Genomic DNA, 23,021 nt, shown 5'->3' on the forward strand with positions numbered 1-23,021 from the left:
CATAATATTGAGGTCTCTTTCTTTCTTTTGTTATCTTACTGTTTTTACCAATATACATATATATATATATTATATATATAAATATATATATAGTTACAGAGATGTACTTGCATAGCAAGTGACTTGATCTGAGATCGTGTAATGGAACGAAAACAGTTGCAGCGTTGAAGGTGTTTATAAGCCATTTAAGAAACACACAAAAACCGTTAGATTCACTTCAACATTTAAATTTAATTTGTCGAAATATTTTCGTCGCTTTGAGACCGCGACCTGTTAGCACGATATTTTTGTCAGTGAACAGGTCGCGGTCTCAAAGTGAGGAAAATATTTTGGCAAATTAAATTTAAATGTTGAAGTGAATCTAACGGTTTTTGTGTGTTTCTTAAATGGCTTACAAACACCTTCCATGCTGCAATATATATATACACATATATATATATATGTATGTCTGTATGTATGTGTGTATATGTGTATGCATGTATGTGTGTGTGTGTGTGTGTGTGTGTGTGCGTGTCTGTGCTTGTGATTGTCCTCCACCACTGCTTGACAACGAATGTTGGTTTGTTTACATCCCTGTCACCTAGTGGTTTGACAAAGGAAACAGATAGAATAAGTACAATGCTTACAAAAATAAAACTGGAGTTGATTCATTAAACTACAATTCTTCAAGGCATTGCCCCAGCATGGCCATAGACCAATGGCTGGAAAAAGCAGAAGAATAAAAGAATACATTCTCTGCTTTGGTCTTATGTTTGAAGGCATGAGAAAGCTTGAGTTTACATGAGAAGGCCTAACAGACCTGGTAGAAACAGCAGCCAAATCTCCCTGAAATCACACCTTACTGTCTTATGTATGTATATATATATGAGCCAATGAGGCGGACCTCTACATGGTAGCTAGACCTGGTAGAAATAGCAGCCAAATTTCCCCCAAATCACACCTTACTGTCTTATCTATGTATATATGTATGTATGAGCCTATGAGGGAGACCCCTACATGGCAGCTAGACATGGTAGAAATAGCAGCCAAATCTCCCTCAAATCACACCTTACTGTCTTATGTATGTATATATATATACAAGCCACTACGGTTATTAATGTAAAGTCTTCCTCAAATCACTCTCGCTATTTTCTCTTCCAAGAACATTTTCACTCACTCTTATCTCTTAGCTTGCCATACATTTTACTCATGTATCTATCAGCGTGATAGACAGAACAAATATTACATCGCCATCGCATTCTATTGTCAACCTGTCAACACACACACAGTGAATTAGTTTCATTTTATTCGTTGCACACTGTGTGTGTGCGTTTGTGTGTGCTGTAAACCAGACTAAGAAAAGCATTTGACATACACACCAGAATGTGAGTTTTCTGTAAATTTTGCTTAATTGGAGTTTAAATTTTAAAAACTGGACCTGGCATGACCCGATGCATTCTACTCTTAAAAATGCTAGGTAAATTGTAATTGAAGAAATCCTATATTGTAGATTTCTATAAGTGACAAAGGGAGGCAGATAAAATCTGCCTTTTATAATAAGAGATATATATACATAATAAACCTTTACATAAATAAATAACGTGAAATACACGAAGGGACGAACAAAAAGACAAACGGGTTATTCAAAGCCTTCATTCTTCAGTCAGAAACTGATCCCTCATTGCAGATTTCGGCTGTTTAATTCTGAGATCCGCTCTGAATCAGCCAGCCACAGAAGGAAAGAATGCAACGCAACAGAGACGAACAAGAAACGAAAAATCTTTTTTGGAGACAGTAACGGTTAAAAACATGGATGACACAGGCGCCCTACGGCTTTGAGACATAAAGAGAGACACAAAAACAATATCAGCAAGCGTGGAAAAATAATTACCTTTTTGGTGATAAGACACATGTTGAACAAGCGGCCGATGGAAACAGAATGGCTGAGGCAGCAAGTCGCAAGAGGGTAAGAGAGAGAAGGGGGTAAGAGAGAGAGGGGACCAAGGAGGGTGGAAGGCGAGGACAGAAGCAGTGACCAAGAGAGAGAGGGAGAGAAGGAATCAGAGAGGCTGGGAGAAAAAGGCGCCAAAACAATTTGGCAACGAAGCAATGGCGAAGGAAAGAAAATAGTTTAAAGACATCGTGCAGGGGTTTTGATATGATAAACATAAAGAAGTTATTATGCACGTACGCTGCGAAATATATAATAAACCTTTACATAAATAAATAACGTGAAATACACGAAGGGACGAACAAAAAGACAAACGGGTCATTCAAAGCCTTCATTCTTCAGTCAGAAACTGATCCCTCATCGCAGATTTCGGCTGTTTAATTCTGAGATCCGCTCTGAGATCAGCCACAGAAGGAAAGAATGCATACATACATATATATATGTATATACATATATACATACATATATGTATGTGTATACATATATATGTATATGTATATACAGCAATAAGAAAATGGAGGGGATCAGGAGGTGCTAGTCATCAACTTTTAGAGATTATATTATGTCGATTTATTTATTTTTTAAAAACCATTATAACAATATACATTGACCTATAACATATTATGCTTTACATATCTCTCTATATATAAACAGCAAAATGTCTGTGTGTGTGTGTGTGTGTGTGAGTGTCCTTTATATAAATCCACAATTTTTCAGTTAGAGGGCTCGCACTTTCTATGGTCATTCAAAACCGTCCAAGGGTGGTCGTGCACATCTTTACATTTCCCCAGTCACCCTGCAAAGCCATTAAAAAATCAATAGAAGTGACTTTTTTGTGAATTTTCTATCCAAAACTCAATCAAAATGCCTGAAACCCTATACGCCAATTGAATGCCAGCTAGCTGTATGTGATTGGTCAGAGATTTGGACAGTACTCGCATTCATGTGCGCATGCACACAGCCGTATATGCATGCACTATGACCTGGCGTTGCCGGGTCATAGTGCTAGTATAATATATAGAACTATAAAAATACCAGTAATTATTAAAATATATAATGTAAAGCATAGGAAGTAGAATAGTATCTTACAGGTGTTTCAGCCAAGAGGTCATGGTACCCCACTTTACTTCCATCTCTTCAGTGAACTGAAGTATTTGGTAGATAAGATTAAGGTATCTATATATATATTAGTATTTTAGGTTACAGTAATATTACTAAGAGGGTATTGTTTTAATAGACTGCATATGAAAGATAAGTTATTACAAATTTATTAAAAAAAAAAAACAGTATATAATAATGTATGTATCTGTCTAATTAGGGGAATCATTTGTATATTTACTTAACCATACAGGTGATATAGGGTTAAAATCATATGTTGTAGGTCACTCAGACCAAATTCAAATAAGGAACGAAAGACCAAAAGTGACCGCATAAATTGTTTCACTAAGTTGTTATTATTGCTAAAATTGTGCTTAAAAAGTATTCTCCAATAAAATGCATTAATTGTGATTCTCCATGCAACAGTGTTGTTACTAAATTAATGAACCAGCTCAATATATATCCTTATAAATCCTCTTTTATACATACCTACATATTACTAAGTTGTTATTTATCGCTAAAATTATGTTTAAAATATATTTTATCTTACAAAATGCCTCAAAGGCAAGACTCAGTGTAATAGTGTTGAGTCAATTAATGAATCAATCAGTCATTCAGTCCTTTAAAATATTTATTTGTCTATTCAGTTAATTACTTTTAATGTTATATTAATGTCTAAAAGTTAATGAATACCACTTCTTGATCCCATCCATGTTCTTATTGCTGTATAAATTAAGGGTAAAACTACTTTTTACCCTCGTCTATTTATTAAATTCAGTAGTGTAATTACCATGTAGTATTCTACCAGCAGTATATTGGATAGATATTATACCTTAGTTGGTTGGATTCACAACCTCTAACTCTCTTGGTACCCCACAACATAGACTGGTAGTTAGTGACTTTAGGATCAGGACTAGGAGGACAACCAGAAGATGACAAATATGGAGAAGAAGGATCTGGAAGCTTAAAGATCCTGCAAATGGACAGAGATTTAGGGACATATTACTTGAAGCCCCTGACGAAGTAGAAGGGGATAGAGCATCACAGGGGGTAGAAGACAGCTGGACGTTTCTAAGGGACAACCTGCTGAGAGCCACTGACCAGATCTGTGGCTGGTGCAAAGTCCCCTCTCGACCTAGAATAACGTGGTGGTGGAACAATATTGTAGACAGGGCTATTAGAGAAAAGAGACAGGCTTGGAAGGTCTGGAAAAATGGGGGTAGCAGGGAATTGTATCAGACTGCCAAAAGAGAAGCTAGGAGACAGGTTTATTTAGCGAGAGGGGAAGCAGATAAGAAAAAATTTGCCAATGTTCTGCGCCGTGAGGACCAAAGACTGGAGGTGTTTCGTGTTGCAAGACAGTGTGTGAGAGAGAATCGTGATGTGGTAGGAGAGAAGTGTGTTCGCATGGAAGATGGTTCACTTGCGCTAAATGAGGATGCAAAGAGAGAGGTTTGGAGATGCCACTATGAAAGGTTGCTGAATGAAGAAAATGAATGGGATAAAGAGAGTCTGCCGAATGTTGACCCAACAGAGGGACCAGCTATCCGAGTTGATAGTTCTGTGGTAGCTAAGGCAATTAGAAGCATGAAGACAGGGAAAGCCCCAGGCCCATCAGGAATCACTGCAGAGATGCTCAAAATGTCTGGTAGTGTCGGCTATAGCCTAGTCACCCATATAGTTAATCAGGTGATACACAAAGGGGTCATACCCAATGACTGGTGTAGCAGTATAATAGTCAACTGCTACAAAGGTAAAGGTGATGCCCTAGATACAAATAACTACAGAGGTATCAAGCTGTTGGACCAGGTGATGAAGGTTACGGAGAGGGTCATAGCCCAACTAATTAGAGAGAGAGTTAGTTTAGATGAGATGCAGTTTGGGTTTGTGCCAGGGAAAAGTACTACTGATGCTATATTCCTGGTAAGGCAGCTGCAGGAGAAATACCTAGCCAAAGATAAGCCCCTGTACCTGGCTTTTGTTGACATGGAGAAAGCCTTCAACAGGGTCCCCCGATCCCTTATCTGGTGGGCAATGAGAAAACTAGGGATAGATGAATGGTTAGTGCGAGCTGTGCGGGCCATGTATAGGGACGCCGCTAGTAGGGTGAGGGTTGGAAATGAGTACAGTGAAGAATTCCGGGTAGAGGTAGGGGTCCACCAAGGCTCAGTACTCAGCCCCCTCCTATTTATCATAGTCCTCCAGGCAATAACGGAGGAATTCAAGACAGGATGCCCTTGGGAGCTCCTCTATGCTGATGACCTTGCTCTAATTGCTGAGTCGCTATCAGAACTGGAGGAGAAGTTTCAGGTGTGGAAACAAGGATTAGAATCGAAGGGCCTCAGAGTCAATCTAGCTAAAACCAAAGTCGTAATCAGTAGGAAGGTAGACAAATCACAAACACCTTCAGGTAGATGGCCCTGCTCGATCTGTAGAAAAGGTGTAGGTAGAAACTCTATAAGATGCACCAAGTGTAAGCTATGGACACATAAGAGATGCAGCAATGTCAAAGGAAGGCTAACTAGGAAGATGTTTTTTGTATGTGGCAGATGCTCAGGAACAATAAACACTGAAAATGCTCTGAGACCAACTTCCGTCACTTTCCAGGGAGAAAAACTAGAAATAGTTGATAGTTTCCGTTACCTAGGTGACCAAGTCAGCAGCGGGGGCGGGTGTGCTGAAAGTGTAACTGCTAGAGTAAGAATAGCTTGGGCAAAGTTCAGAGAGCTCTTACCTCTGCTGGTGACAAAAGGCCTCTCGCACAGAGTGAAAGGCAGACTGTATGATGCGTGTGTACGAACAGCCATGCTACATGGCAGTGAAACATGGGCCGTGACTGCTGAGGATATGCGTAAGCTCGCTAGAAATGAAGCCAGTATGCTCCGATGGATGTGTAATGCCGGTACTCACACTCGGCAGAGTGTAAGTACCTTGAGAGAAAAGCTGGACCTAAGAAGCATCAGTTGTGGTGTGCAAGAGAGACGTTTGCGCTGGTATGGTCATGTGGCGAGAATGGATGAAGATAGTTGTGTGAAAAAGTGCCACACCCTAGCGGTTGAGGGAACCTGTGGAAGAGGCAGACCCAGGAAAACCTGGGACGAGGTGGTGAAGCACGACCTTCAAACTTTAGGTCTCACTGAGGAAATGACTAGAGACCGAGACCTCTGGAAGTGTGCTGTGCGCGAGAAGACCCGGCAGGACAAGTGAGTCCACAACCCGTGGCCTTCTACATGGGATGGAGCCAGCCTACGTATGCATACCTTCCCTTCTTGGGACACAAAACTCTACTTGTGAAGACGTGTTGAGGCAAGTGAGGATCAGAATCGAAATCGATCAATGGAAATTGCGGATGTGCTACCAGTGCCGGTGGCATGTCGAAACTCTGCTTGTGAAGACCCATTGAGGCAAGTGAGGATCAGAATCGAAATCGATCAATGGAAATCGATCAATGGAAATTGCAGATGTGTTACCAGTGCCGGTGGCATGTAAGAGAACTTTCCGTTTCGCGACCGTTGCCAGCACCGCCCCGTTTCGTGTCCGTTGCCAGCCTCGCCTGGCCCTCGTGCCGGTGGCACATAAAAAGCACCATCCGTTCATGGCCGTTTGCCAGCTCTGTCTGGCACCAGTGCGGGTGGCACGTAAAAAGCACCCACTACACTCACGGAGTGGTTGGCGTTAGGAAGGGCATCCAGCCGTAGAAACACTGCCAGATTTGACTGGGCCTGATGAAGCCTTCTGTCTTCACAGACCCCAGTAGAACCGTCCAACCCATGCTAGCATGGAAAACGGACGCTAAATGATGATGATGATGATGATGATATATATATCTCTTATTATAAAAGGCAGATTTTATCTGCCTCCCTTTGAGAGTTATACAAATCTACAATATAGGATTTCTTCAATTACAATTTACCTAGCATTTTTAAGAGTACAATGCATCGCGTCATGCCAGGTCCAGTTTTTAAAATTTAAACTGCAATTAAGCAAAATTTACAGAAAACTCACATTCTGGTGTGTGTGTCAAATGCTTTTCTTAGTCTGGTTTACACCACACGCAAACGCACACACACAGTGGGCAACGAATAAAGTGAAACTAGATGTAATATTTGTTTCTCTCTATCACGCTGATAGATACATGAGTAAAATGTATGGGAAGCTAACACATAAGTGTGAGTGAAAATGTTCTTGGAAGAGAGTAAATAGCCAGAGATAGTGATTTGAGGAAGACTTTACAATAAATAACCGTAGTGGCTTGTGTTAGTAATAAAGTAAACATACACTCATACATACATACATACATACATACACATACACACACACACACATACATACACACATACATACACATATACATACATACATATACATACATACATATGCATACATACATACACACACACACACACACACAGTATTGAAGCTTCAGAACAATCAGATACATTTGCAACACATCTGTTGAAAATATTATTGTTCACACACATACATATAAATATATACATACAGACAGACAGACAGATAGACACACACACACACACATGATCCTCAAGGCTGAAACATATAAAAGAATAACAGAATATAAATGTGTGCATGTGTGTGAGAGAGAGAGTGTGTATATATATGTATGTATGTATGTATGTTATATATATATAATAATGCGGTTTTTTCAACAGCTTGAACTAAAAGTCAGAGGGGAATGGGATAAACTACTTATATTAACTTGCTATAAAAGCAGGTAGTAATTTTATCTTGTCCTTATTCATAGTGCAAGTTTTGAAGAGTGCATTTCGATTTTAACAGCTATTTTTTTCAAAGCTATATTGGAACAGCCTAGAAGACGAGCCTCATCCTGAAAGATCTGTAGAACTCGACAAGGACATCCTGAAAACCCTGGTGGAACAAAATCTCATCGTAACTGTTGAGGAACTAGCAGAGAAGCTTGGATTTGGTCATTCAACCATTCATTGAGACCTGTGTGCTATCGGAAAAGTCAGCAAATTGGGTCAATGGGTTCCTCACGAACTTTCCGAGTCTAATTGCATGCAGAGAGTGAATGTATGTTTTTCTTTGCTGTCACATCTCACCACTACTGCGCTATGTATATCTATATATATATAAAACTGTAGTTGTGTGAGTGTCTGTCCCCTTCGATTTAGATTCCTAACTACTCCCACATTTTGCGGTGCAGTTTAACCAAATTCCGGTAGCTTATAGTCGTGATTCATATCGAGCCTGTCTGAGTATTAGCGCGCGTCTACGATGAGTCTACGATTTTAAAAATAATTTAACATCATTTTTTATTCCATTTTAATGCATAATTTTTCGTGTGTCGATGGCGGCGGAGTTGGCGTCCACGCTCACACCTGCACCTGTGTTTGCTTCTCCCCTTCTTCCCTCCCTCGTGAAGCTGTGGGGAAGGGAGTTTAAGGAAATCAACGTCGTAATGCATTGTCAAGGAGACCAGCGTTCTTTTAGAACAAAGACTTCATGGCTTGAAGACACCAAAACAGAAATGGCTAAGAAAGCGTCTACATGAGTCTACGATTTAAAAAAAAATTTACCATCGTTTTTTTTCCATTTTAATGCATTTTTTCGCTATTATATAAGGGAAGTAACTCTCTAAAAATGTCTACGATGAGTCAACGATTATTTAAAAAATTTACCATCATATTTTTTCCATTTTAATGCATTTTTTGGCTTATATAGTTATTTCCCTTACAAACCCGAGCAACGCCGGGCGATACTGCTAGTATATATATATATATATAATATATATATATATATATATATATTATATATATTGATAGAAATGATAAGACAACAAAAGAATGAAAGAGACCTCGATATTATGTAAATAGAGGAATTTATCTGTAAATGTAATATGTGACAATTATTTGGTAGCCATGATAAAGCTCCGAGTTTCGGATGTTGGGGTGGAAATCCATGCCACCATCTTCAGTTATCCGGCCATCAGAAAAAATTCTATGTAAATGACCGTTAAAACAAAGGGAAAATTACTCTTTTATTGACTGTTATTAAGACAAAAGAGCTATTTGAATGACCGCTAAGTGAGGGGAGGGAGTAAAAGTAAGGGGGTAAAATTGTACATAGTATTCGCGTAAGCGCGCATGTCCATACCTACACATGCACGCCCGCACACCCATGTACATGTGCCTATAAGTATACACTCATCCACCCTCACTTGAAACATACACATTCTCACCCATGCCATTCACCAAATATATATATATATACAATCCCACACACACGCACACCAAAAAGGTTCATACACACGTCTATATACACACAAGCACAAGAAAAAACAGGGTTAAGGGCAACAATACAGAAAGTGTAAAGAAGTATTAAAAAATATATAAGCGATAAGAGTAAAACACGTCCTTATACACACATACTCACATACACAGCTATATATGCACATACCTGCACACATGCACATACACAAAGGATTCCATATACATGTCTATACATTAAGTCAAACCCAAAGGCCTTTCATTACATGAAAGAAACAGCCTCAGTACACTGCAAGATAGGGCCACTCTTCCAAAAGGATGGCTCCCTCACAGACAGTCCAACTAAGATCAATGAGATACTGAATGACCAGTTCAAAAGTGTCTTTACCACCCCGTTGGAACACAGACAAATGAACGAACCAGTTGACTTCAGCCCATCTGTAAACTGAGTCCAACTCCTGCTGCAGGTATGCAACATTGCTGGGGTACTGTATTTTCTGCAAGACTTTTGCATTGTCTGCGTAGCTTGCAAGGGTTTCCATCTGAGCAGTAGAAGGCATATCTGAGAGGGCCGCTATGAAAAGCAGTGGTCCCAAGACAGTGCCCACTGGAACACTACTCACTATTAGTGTTTTCATTGAGGTGGTTCCATTGGCCACTACTACCTGACTTCTATCTTTCAGAAATTCATGTAACCACTCTCCAAGTTTTCCAGTTATGCTGAGATCATGTAGTTTGTGGCATATCATACTATGATTCACTTTATCAAAAGCAAAGTATATTACATCCACATTTGAGTTGTTGAGTAACTGCCTCAACACCCAGTGATGTCCAGTGGCTTCTAGTGGCAGAAGTCTGAACTGTGAAGGGCTTGTCCCATAAAGAATGTTTCTGGTTACTTTTGGGTACCCTCTCTTATATACACACATGTATATACACACACACACAGACAGTGTGTGAGGGATTATTGAAGTCACTTATATATCAGCATATTACTCTTTGCAAACCAAAATCGATGAAAAGGCTCATATTTCTTTTAGATCTTTCACAGCAGATAAAATGCTAATACAAGAAATGAAAATACATGCAGTCATTCTTGCTATATATGCAAAAAATAAAATTTAACTAGAAAGAACATGCTAATATAAAAATCATTGGGGAAAAAAAATGAAAAAAAAATACTATAAAATACTTACTTGCATACCAGAGAGAGCTACTACACCCATATACAAGAATACACCATATAATACTGGCATAGGAATAATCTTTAAAAGAGATAAAATTATGATTTATTTACATTTAGTGTATCTCATGCAATTCTAGACATTACACCCATAATTTCTTGAGAGAGAGAGAGAGAGAGAAAGAGAGAGAGACTGAGTGAGTGTGTGTGAAAGTGTATTAGTGCTTATACTTCTGTAGTGCTGTGTGTCTATTAGTGCTTGTACTTTAGTACCATGTCCCACAGTCATGCCCAGGAATTTGGACTTGTATAAAATGGTTTGTGCTTTTTTAATCCATGTAAGATGGAGTAAACTTCTCAACCATACAGCCATGCCAACACCTGTTGTGATATGAAGGACATTTAGTTGATATTTCTCAAAGGCTTATCTCATAAAATATCTAGTTTGACCTATTTTTGATACATCAAAATAAAACACTATATTCTAATTTATTCACAGGGTAACATAAAAAGAAAATATATTGGGTTCAAATTATTGCATATAATATATAATCCTTTCTACCATAAGCTTGAAATTTTGGTGGGTTGGAGCTAGTTGATTACATCAATCCCAGTGCACAACTAGTACTTATTTCATTGACCCTGAAAGGATGGAAGGTAAAGTTGACCTTGACAGAATTTGAAATCAAAACTCTAAGACAGATGAAATCCTGCAAAGTATTTCATCTGGCATACTAATGACTCTGCCAGCTTGCAACCTTAATAATAATAAAAATGAAAAGAAATAATAATTATCTGTGTATGTGTATGTTTTAGTTATGCACGTGTTGTGATTATATTTCTCTAAAGCAATGTAAGCACAGCTGACAGTCATTGGTCGTCATGCTGCTGCATTGATCTATAAATAAGATTTATGGTATCAACTGATGTTTTACAAAATCGTGTTGGCATATCTTTGTGAATTTTACAATAACTGGTAATTTTGTGTGAAGAAGTGCCATTCCCAAACTGCTGAAGGAATCCAGGGTAGAGGTAGACCCAGGAAGACATGGGATGAAGTGGTCAAGCATGACCATCATACGCTGAGCCTCACAGAGGTTATGACAAAAGACTAAGACCTCTGAAGATATGCTGTGACTTCGAAGACCCGACAAATGAAGTGAGTTCATGCCTTGCAGGACGGCCTGCTGCGCTTGAGGAGACCTATTGTGTCAAGTTCATCAACATCAAAATAAAAATCATATGGATATTGTAGTTGTGATACCTGTGCTGGTGGCACGTATGGCCTCTCAGAGGAAATGATGAAGACTGAGACCCCTGAGATATGCTGTGACTGTGAAGACCCGACAAATGAAGTGAGTTCATGGCTCGCAGGATGGCCGCTGTGCTAACCTTGGACCGTAGAGTGACCCGCTGTTCTTGAGGAGACCAATTGAGTCAAGTACGTCAACATCAAAATAAAAATCAAATGGAAATTGTAGTTAAGACACCTGTGCCGGTGACACATAAAAAGCACCGTCTGAACGTGGCAGATGCCAGCACTGCCTGACTGGCATCTCTCTCACAGAGAACCTAAATATGTGTTGGTTAGATATAAAATTTAACCCTTGATTCTTACTTATTCTTTAGTGAATGGTTCCTATGTTAACTAACTCAAAAGGATGATAAAAGAGAAGTGGATTTACTTGGGATTTAAACTTAGAATTAAAAGAGAGGTAATCAAATATTTTGATTACATAATATTTTGCCTGATAACTACCAATTTTGCCATCTTCTAACCACTTGCATATAGAAATAAAATTAACAAAAAGTCAAAATGGTTTTCCTTAAAAAGGTTTTAAATATCCAATTCTCAATTAAACTACAAACTTATGAAAAGAGATACTTAAACAGTTCTTTTAATGTTTCTGACAAACAGCCATTCATGGGAAACATTTTGTTCACAGTACACTAACATATATCTCCCTCTTTCTTTTTTAACAAACTATTGATGCAGACCATCATGAGTTTCATAAGCTAACTAGTGAGTCTCTATATGATCATTGAACCTGCAAGAGATGGCAGTCAGATATCCCTCAAACCAACCATGGAATATTTTTCTTCTTAAATATCTTAGGAACAAGGAGACCATTTGAATGGTGAAGAAAATATGTATTTTGGAGTTTGCCGAACACTTAAAAATAAATAAATAAATGTAAAAAATATTAAAACTTCTCATTTAACAAATTTGTATTTCAAGAGTGAATTGGTTATCTTCAAAAGTTTTTTTGAAAACTTTAATTACTGATACATTCCTCTCACAGCATAGGAATGTAAATTTGGAAATTCACTAGTCTTAAATCTGTTGATTATCCTAACTGAACAATGATAATGAAGAATATACTATGTCAAACAATGGAACTTGTAAAATAAAAACAAATAACAAACCTTGAGAATTGATGTGAGCAGGACAGACAGACCACTTAAGATGCCAACACAAATTGCTGTTACTCTTTGTTCCCTTTTTGGATAATAATAATAATGATGATAATAATAATAATAACAATAATAATAATAATAATAATAATAAATGTGTTCTTTATTAACCACTAAAGGTTTGCAATAAAGGTTGATGACAGCCAAGGACAATATAATGAGATTACATAAAAGCACAAAAACAATAAAATAACAGAAACTAACAAAAAAAGACTGACTTGAGGATTTATTTCCACATTGCATGTACACTACTTGGGTCCACCAAACAGCTTTGTCCTTTCTGTTTTAAAGCACACATCTTTGCTCTGACAAATGCGCATCCCAGGTGGCATTCCAGTTGCCTACTAACACTAAAATACTAAAGAGTGGATGTTCTAAGGAAACCCTCCAGATGCCTGAAGAAATTTAGTTGCCCCACCATCACTGGGACTATTAGTTTGAAGACACCCCGCTTTACTGCTTGCTGTTCATGTGCAGGACCACGACTTTACCTTCTAGGTTAATGAAGATAGTCCATGTCATGAGATTCAGACTCTTTTCAACCAACACAGCCACTCCACCTCTAAATCTTGATTGACTTGGAGATTTGTACCCTTTATACCCACTAAAAATGGGTATTAAAGTTTGTGGTTCAGAAATGCTTGACTCACTGTAGGCTCCTCATCACGATGACTGTGTGGTGTGTGTCAAGGAAGTACAGGTCTTGCTTGGTTTTTGTCCCGTTCTTAGTATATTTTTTTAGTGTTTACTCTTGTCTGTAGTCTTATAACCCTTGGTGGCAATGTATCTTCTGTTGTGTATATTGCTGTTGCATTCACTCTTGGTGTTGTTGTTGCTGAATGTGTTGCTTCCAGTGTTGTCACTGCTACTGCTGTTGGTGTGTTCGCACTAGTGGAAGCTTTCTTTCAGCTGTTATAGCAGAAAGACTTAAGGTGATTAGTGTTTCCAGTTGTAGTATTGAGGTCTTCTACCCTCCCCTATCACCTTCAGTTGTCACCATCTTACAATACCTATTAGGTCAGGGATTTGGCTGAGTGTATCAGAAGTTTCACCTGAATCAAAATCTCCAACTCCACCCCAACGTAATTTTCCTTTTGGAATATTTATCTCAAGCAGAATGCTAAGGTCTTCCAAAACCAGATATTTCACCATCCACTAGCAGTCTGGTTCTTAGTGGTATGTCTGAGATCACTCTCCATCCTAGGTAAATCAGTGTCAGTGTAAAATTTTCAGCTCTTTGTGGGGAAATAGAGTGCTTCTGGACAAGGGCTTCCATGTGTAAAATAACTTGGATGTTTCTGATTTATGGGCATGTCCCTTAAAATAAATGTCTGACCAAATCTTTCTTAAACAGAGATTAGCTTGTTCAGAAGTATATGCTTTTTATTGATAGGTATCCATATAGAATTGTTTTCATTTCTGTTTGGTCTAAAAGGTGTTGTGATATATTGAGCATAGCTTTTTTTTCTGTTCTAGTCTGTTGATGTGCCTCTACTTCTTTTAAATATTCATGTTTTTTGCCCAGTGAGATAAAGTTGAAAACGATCTTGGCAAAGGAAATATTTCTTGTGTTATCATTGTTACTGTCATTATTACTTTTTATTGAGGAGGTGTTTGTTTCGTTTGTGTGGCTACATTTTGTTGCTATAGACGAAGTGACAGTGGTAATACATGATTTGCCACTGCTGGTGATTCATAGAACAATTCATTGACATGTCATTGTTCTTGCTATGGCTATTATTGTTATGCTATGGCTACTGATGTTGCTGTTACTGTTTTAAAATACTACTGTGGTATTGCTTTTGTATTTAAATTCTACTGTGGTAGAAAATTAGTGTAAAAGATGGTATCACCTTCAAAACTGTCTTGCACCTTCTTCTACTGGCTGGTTAGCAAAATCACCATTTTAACAATTTTTTGTATGCTTTGAAAGATTTTTCTTTCTTTTAAAATTTTACCTCATAAGGCAAATAACAAAAATGGTTGATCAGTCCCTTATGGTTCTGATCAACTAAGAAACAAGGCAGAACAATAAAATTAACAAAAACAAGGTACAAACTCATGGCATTTCCCAAATACATTGTTTCAGTGATCAACAACAACAATAATAATAACTGTCTCTCATTTAAGCAATTTTGAGGGGAGGGGATAAGTTTATACCATTAACCCAGGTCTAGACTAGAATTTTGTTTTATTGATCTGAAAGGATGAAAATAAAGTTGACCCTCATGAAATCGAAATAGTACTAGGCATTTTGTTTGACACAAATGATTCAGTTAGTCCACTACACTGAATGATTTCCAACATAGGTACAAACCAGAAATTTAGTGGGAGGGAACAGTCAATTATGTCACCTCTAGTACTTGGCTGCTACTTTATCAACCAAAGAAGGACAGCTAGAAAAGCTGAACTCAGTAAAATTTGAACTTAAATGTAAAGACCTGGAGCAAATATCAAAAAGGAAAGAAAATAAAACAAGTCTGAAAGATGACTAGAGTATACAAAAGAATATACAATTTCTTTCATCTGTCAACAAATTCATTGTAAGGCAATATCTCCTTTGCCACCCTCACCTACTACTAAGTGCGTGGCATCAATCCTTTCAGTTTTTCCATCATATAACCTTTTTTTGCCAGACAGAGGAAAAGTATCTGTCCTTTCCAATAAAAGGAAGGTGCTGGGCACTTCTCACAATGAACATGGATGATAGCAGAACCCATCCTCCATGCAGCTGACTGGTAGGTCTGCAATACTCAATTACTAAATTGGTGTATACAAAAAGCATCATTATTCTGCACACATTTCAAGTATGTCCAGCTGACAGTGCCTGTAGAGTTTATCTCAAATTGACAGTACCTTACCAGTTGCAATACCCGGCCATGGATTCCTGGAAGTCACATGGTTTAAAGTTCTCTAGAATAAACTGTGAAGTTGATGATCATTAACATCTGCAGTTAACTCAGGAATATTGTCACTTTATTTACCTCATACTACTTGAGTTGCATTGTAAAATAGCATAAAAATTGTTATTTTCTTGCTTTCCCTTTTTTTGTTTCATTAAAATCATGCAGACAGATACATGTACACTTAAACAGGTGTTCACATTCACACTCATACAGACATACATGTGCACGTTCTCTTTCATCTTTTGCTATATATGACACTTCTTAGAAGAAATTTTCACTGACCGAACACCCAAGAAAACTGGTCTTTCCCCAGGAGCATTACACTCTGATTCTCTCTTCAAACTCATTATGTGTGCCAGAGCAGACACTGTAGCAGCAACATACCAAGGTAAACCAAACAAAGAACAGAGACCAATCAAAACTGCTACCACCAACATATCAAGATGATAACCACCACCTTTCTGTAAATAGAGAGAAGCAAAATAGTTTAAAGCACTGAATGAAAATTTATAATTCAAGAAATGTAGCAAAAAAAAGTAAAATAAACAAAATATTGGTTTAAAATTAGCAATGAATCAAGGATAGAACTGCCAAGTCAAATCTGAGTTCTGATGGTCGTGTGGAACTTTCATTCCAGAAGCGATTTGCATTGTCTTGCTCTGGAGTTCAGTTTCTTATAAGAGTAATTGAGCTCAATATTTATTTATAGTGATGTGAACCCTCAAAGCACCTCAAATTGAGATAAAATCTTTGGAAACTAAAGCCCAGAATCATTGTAACTAGTTTCTCTATCACCACTGTGACTAATCTTCTAGTAGTCAAAAGAAAATTGATACAAAATGTAAAGAATGGTGAATGCAACAAACTCCATATCTTCTGCTAACTCTTTTTCCCCATGAGTTTCACATGAGGATTGGCTTTCTTGTTCATCAATACTATCAACCATTTACTCAGGGAGAAATTGAAATTCTTGGACATAAGAAGCAACTAATGTTGGACTATATCATCATCGTTTAGCGTCCGTTTTCCATGCTAGCATGGGTTGGACGGGTCAACTGGGGTCTGTGAAGCTGGAAGGCTTCGTCAGGCCCAGTCAGATCTGGCAGTGTTTCTACGGCTGGATGCCCTTCCTAACGCCAACCACTCCGTGAGTGTAGTGGGTGTTTTTTACGTGCCACCTGCACAGGTGCCAGACAGAGCTGGCGAACGGCCACGAACGGATGGTGCTTTTACGTGTCACCGGCACGGGGCCAGGCAAAATTGTCCCTATTGACATAATACAGCTACAGTTATGATATGGATCATTGATTTGATGGTTGGATATTTGCCATCCTATCTATTAAGGTATATGTCTATCCAATAAATTTCTGATCAGTTCTTCACTACCAAATTTTACTCATAAGACTGATTTAAGTAAAAGTTATGATAGAAGTCATTTGTCCATTGTACCATGGACTGAGATCAAGCCCACAAGTATTTGGCTATAGAGCACTTTTTAACTACAGCAGTATCTATTATGTGCTAGAGATGACATTTAGGAGTAAGTTTACAACAGCAACATAACAGCTTCAATAATATTGATTCTAAACTTACAAACAAGGCCACGCATTTTGGGAGAGATGTATACTTCTCTTAAATCAAACCCAGAACTTGGTTCATACTTATTTTATCAACCCTGGAAGAATGAAGAGCTAAGTCAGTCTTGACAAGTTTATTAGGGACCTTTAAACTCAGAACCTTAACTACCATAAGAAGTGCCTAACACTCCACCAATTTTCTGCAAATAATGATTTCTGAATTCAGTATAGTCAGATTTGCATTGGGATAATGCTGTTGCTACTGTTAACCATATCCTCAACACCATTTAAAAAAGAAAAAGGCATGTGAGGGTGAGATGTAGGCTACCTTTTTGATTGGTGGTGGCTTTGGTGTAACCAATCCATTGCAGCGTTGCAGCTGTACTTGAAATCATTGCTCCTGCTGTCGATAATATGTTTGTGCAAAAGATAACAGTCTGAGTCCAAATTGTCTTGGCTTCTCTTATGGGCAAAAAGCCTTCAAATGTTTTGATACTGAATAATAATAATAACATCAAAAATACCTTAGGAATGAGAACCCAGGTTCAAAATTTCCCAAGACACCTGATGAAGCCTGAAGGATATATCAGCCAAAACGTTGTGTTAACAACAAACAAAATGAGGACAAATATCCATCAAATGTAAATAATGTAGAATCATTATTATAGGTCAAATCATTTTTCAAACCACTCCAACTGACTGTGTAAAGGAAAACTTGTTGAAATTTTTGCTCATCTTAATCCGAAGAATAAATATCCATAATTTCCTCATTTGTAAAGAATTTAGGCCTTGCTTGTTTACCAGACAAAGTGCGAGGTTCATCACAAAAGGAACTAATTTCTTTTTCTCAAAATCAAAAGTAAACATCAGTTATGGAGGATGCCATTAATAATGAGTCATAAATACTCTACACTGCAAAGCTGCAATGTGACTGATTGTCTATTTTTAGTATTTTATCTTCTTTTTCTACGTGTGTTGTTCATTACTGCTTTAATGGGAATCTGGTTGAGATTACATTTTGGCAATTCCTACTATAGCAGGAACACAGTTCGACAAGGCTAATCCATCTCATCACTTTCCTGCAAAGTCAACTGTCAGAGTCCATCTCCTTTTCTCCCAAAATTAAACCTGGTAGAGCCAATCTCCCTTTTTCTGTTAAGTCAACCTGACAGAGTCCATCCTCCTCCATAAGAATCAGTAGAGTTCCACCCACCCTATGACCAATGAAACAACCTCTGCATGGAAATTCAAACTACCAGAAATAGCAGCCAGTTTTCCTAATCATAGCTTCCCACCTGAGAATATGTTAGTTAATGTGTTTCTAGACTCACTTGCCAAGGGAAAAAAATGGGCTGATTAGGTCACCTATGACCAAAAGCACGGGTGCTTTTGGTCATAGGTTTGCTCAATCAGGGTGAATATGGGACAAAGCAAAAATGACTCATCCAAACATTTCATTTTTTTTTCCATACTTGCACAGGCTGGAGAGGTCCTCTTCAGCAGGGCTTATCACCATGTTTTGCAGCTCTTGTTTTCATATGGGTCATTATAACTTCTTCCCATATTTTCACCGAACTCCTTTTGCTTGGAACTCTTAGCAGTTCACCCATCTTTCATGGCTAATAAACCTAATCTGTCCCGATGTATAAAATCACAACCTTTCATTTTGGATGCCTTTTGTAGAGCCCACTTTGGTAAAAGCTTTTGAGCTTGGTCTCCAATCTAAGGATAATTTTTACCTTTTAACCCAGTAATATTAGGGGTCTTGGAAATGGCAGTGGATGCCCCCTTTCTCTTCAGACTAAGTTATCAGAAAAGACACCTCTACAAAAAGAAAAAGTAAAAAATAAAAAACACTTAACATTCTTCATATACAGCTCCATGCCAATGTATTCTCATTATATGCTCACAACACCAGATCTCAAAACAAAAATAAGATAATATAAAATCTTACCACAAGCTTATTTTCTTTACGGTTAACAATCACACTTGTTATTTGCTGATCTAAAAATACCAGAATTGAAGCCAACATTGCTGGTAAGCAGGCTGCAATATATAACCACCATGGATTCTTGCTACTAATTGGGTTGATGACCCAGTCACGCTTTGATGGGTCAGTTGGTTGGAACTTTGTAGGAACTGTTAATTTTGGTGTGTCCAGACCAACTGCGGCATCTATGCCAGACATCACTATAATTGCGATGAACACAGCAAAGTCACTGGTAATTTGTCGTACCTAAAAATAGTATATATAATAATAATCATCCTTTTACTATATTAACAAAGCCTGAAATTTTAGTCAATTACATTGAGCCACTGGCATTTATTTTATCAACCTTCAAAGGACGAACGGCAAAGTCAACTATGGCATAATTTTAACACAGAATGTAAAGAAGACTAAATGCTGCAAAACATTTTGTTCAGTTTGCTAACATTTATATATATAAAGGGACTCCACCTGTACTTTTTTACAATAGCAGCAAGAGGCCTCGGGCCATTTAACACTGGGGAAGTTGAATTCCCTCACAAGAAACACACTCACGTGATGTACCAGTTTCATGAAGGTTTCTTTTATTTTTGTGAGGTAATCTTCAATCTTGGCCATGTGGTTTGGAGCATTTGGTGGATGATATGTATTGCATATGACTATATTGTGTTGTCTTATGTATACAGCTTGAGTGTTACACACTGAATTTGAGTTTGGCAGTAGGAGCTGGGCCAGGAGGTCCTCATGGATGTATACAGCAACTCCACCACAGCTCCTTTCCCTTCTGTCCATTCGCAGTATAGTATATTTTGGTATGTGTACTTCTGCATCCTCCATATCAGGCCTAAGATGAGTTTCCATGAGTGCTATGCATGGGCTTGATTTTGCTTTTATTGTTATGATGCAACAGGGCTTCAATATTTAGTAAAAATAGTGGCATGATGACTGTGCAGGCGTTAGGGGAGGCTGTCCCATGTCTGTTGATTGCAGTAGGCAAGGTTCTGTGCTTGTGCTTGATGTGACCAAAGTTCTGTGTATTTAATGTGCAAAAAAGACTTGCTCAGCTGCTGCATTTTGCATACCATCTGAGGAGTGCACTACATCTGCATACTTTCTCTTTGGAGACGAGAAGTATTTGGTGGGGTCTCAGGTGAGCAAATTGGTAGTTTGTACCATCTTCCACATGCCAATATTTGCTTTGCATGTAAAATTTGCATGTCCTTATCTTTACTCCAATTTTTTACTCTCCTCTAGAGTTGGTAATACCATTGGAGTCTCCATATTTGGGTTGTTTTTGTTTTATGTTTGGTGGGTCTTGGTTTTAATTTTGTTTCTTCATTTCCTTTTCCTTCCTCTCCCATTCTTTTGTGGGATCACTGGATCTGAGGGACTTCTAGTTGTTGCTTCATCTTCCCTATCCTTATCAGCTTTGCCACAGTTGTTTTTCATAATGGCATCAGAATGTCAATGTGTGGTCTAATAAGAGCATATGATTGGCTAAATCCATTTTTCTTCCATTCTATCTGCTCTCTGGTTCTACCATTGTTCTTCAGTGCAGCAGTAATGATGTTGTTTGGAGGATTGCCACTAGCAGTTGTCCAAGCTCACAACAGTAGTTTCAGTTCCTTGCTCTCCAATTTTGGTGCCATCTTCGTAGTCAAAACCCAGAGGGGCTAGTAAAGATAGAGAGGAAGTGAGAGAGACAGAAGGGGGTAAAGAGAGAGACAGAAGGATGGAGAGGGAAAGAGAGAGGGAGATATGACGGAGAGAGAAAAGGGAGTATGAAGTGATAGGGAGAGGAAAGACAGATGATAATATACAGGAAGGAGAATGGAGCGATAGGGAGATAGAGACGAAGGGGAAGAGAAAGAGAGAGACAGAGTGAGGGGGAGAGGAGGGGAAAGAAGGAAGGTATGAAAGGGAGGGGAGAGAAAGATAGAGACAGAGTGAGGGAGAGACAAGAGGAAAAAGAAGATATGAAAGAGAGAGAGGGACAGCAAGTAAAGAAGATATGAAGGAAAGAGAAAACAGAGGGTATGGAATGAAAATGGCAACTGTAAATGAATGAAATGGCCGCTGTAATGTTTGCCAAATTCCATTGAGTGAACATATAGAAACGTGGTCAGAAAATGTTTCAAAACTTTCCTTTCTACAAACTACGTGACACAAATGAGGCTGGAAGAAAGATGAAAGAAAAAAGTTTTGAACAGAAATAAGAACAATAATATAACAACCAGTTAATGATGTAGATTAAAAAATATCTTTAACGTATGAATATAAACTGATTACAGCAGACTCCCACTAACTGAAATAAAAACAATCAAAACCAGCTAAGTTTGCTCACTCATAAAACCATTACATGTAAACCACAAGCTAATTGGTTAAAATAAAGGCAAGTTCTATGCCAGTAATATCGGTATGCCCAGAAAACCATGGTGTTTAACTGCATGCAGACTGGACAAAACCATGTTCCAAAAATTCAGCTTGTTGGAGCCTTCTACGAGGTATAAAAAGGAAGAAGTCAGTCGTTTTACTACAGCTGTCAAGAACTCAACTGTCAGTTGAATACATTTTGAAATCTGATGATTACTACAAACGTATGAAACTGCTAATTGAACTTTATGAACATTACAAAATATTTTTTAATCTTTAACACATTTCAACATTGTAAAAAAATTTTTCAAAATACAATAAAAAACGTAAAAATGAGACCACGTTTTAACTCCATTCAACTAATATATTATTCTATACACATTTACGCAAATTCAGAAATATACACACACACACACACATATTTGAAAGTGTATGAGAATTACTTGATATGATTTTTAAAGTGTACAATTGATTCTTTACAAATATTTTTTAAATGTTATGAAATCTATTATGAGGATGTTACTAACCATTTTTGGGAAGAAGTGTTTTTATAGTGTGTGTGAGCGCTTTTACTCTTTTACTTGTTTCAGTCATTTGACTGCGGACATGCTGGAGCACCGCCTTTAGTCAAGCAAATCGACCCCGGGACTTATTCTTTGTAAGCCCAGTACTTATTCTATCGGTCTGTTTTGCCGAACCGCTAAGTGATAGGGACGTAAACACACCAGCATCGGTTGTCAAGCAATGCTAGTGAGACAAACACAGACACACAAACACATACACACACACATATATATATACATATATACGACAGGCTTCTTTCAGTTTCCGTCTACCAAATCCACTCACAAGGCATTGGTCGGCCCAGGGCTATAGCAGAAGACACTTGCCCAAGATGCCACGCAGTGGGATTGAACCCGGAACCATATGGTTGGTTAGCAAGCTACTTACCACACAGCCACTCCTGCGCCTATGATTTTTTTAACCTTTTTAAACATACGTACTCCTTCCTTTCTAATTTGCTGTAATTACACAATGTGTGTGTGTGTGTGTGTGCATATGCACATATATACACAACATGCTTCTTTCAGTTTGTGTCTTCCAAATCAACCCACAAGGCATTTTGTTGACCTGGGGCTACATAGTGGAAGACACTTGCCAACACTCCCATGCAGTAGGACTGAACCTAAACACACATGGTTAGGAAACAAGCTTCGTAACCAAACAGCTATGTCTATGCCTAT

General features: G+C 38.1%; 1 protein-coding gene across 1 annotated transcript in view; it reads right to left on the reverse strand.

Moving 5' to 3' along the window:
- Window positions 1-2,454: 2,454 nt before the first annotated feature.
- The window catches only part of LOC115223673 (electroneutral sodium bicarbonate exchanger 1-like), a 125,395-nt gene continuing 104,828 nt past the window's right edge, over window positions 2,455-23,021 (reverse strand). Inside the window, exons 15-19 of the mRNA XM_036512625.1 lie at window positions 19,372-19,653; window positions 16,123-16,301; window positions 12,887-12,959; window positions 10,473-10,541; window positions 2,455-2,475 (exon numbers count right to left, since the gene is read on the reverse strand). Of these exons, the coding sequence (XP_036368518.1) occupies window positions 2,455-2,475; window positions 10,473-10,541; window positions 12,887-12,959; window positions 16,123-16,301; window positions 19,372-19,653 (624 nt within the window). The remainder of the gene's footprint in view (window positions 2,476-10,472; window positions 10,542-12,886; window positions 12,960-16,122; window positions 16,302-19,371; window positions 19,654-23,021) is intronic.

This window comes from Octopus sinensis, linkage group LG23 (genome assembly GCF_006345805.1).
Source record: "Octopus sinensis linkage group LG23, ASM634580v1, whole genome shotgun sequence".
Classification (NCBI taxonomy): domain Eukaryota; kingdom Metazoa; phylum Mollusca; class Cephalopoda; order Octopoda; family Octopodidae; genus Octopus; species Octopus sinensis.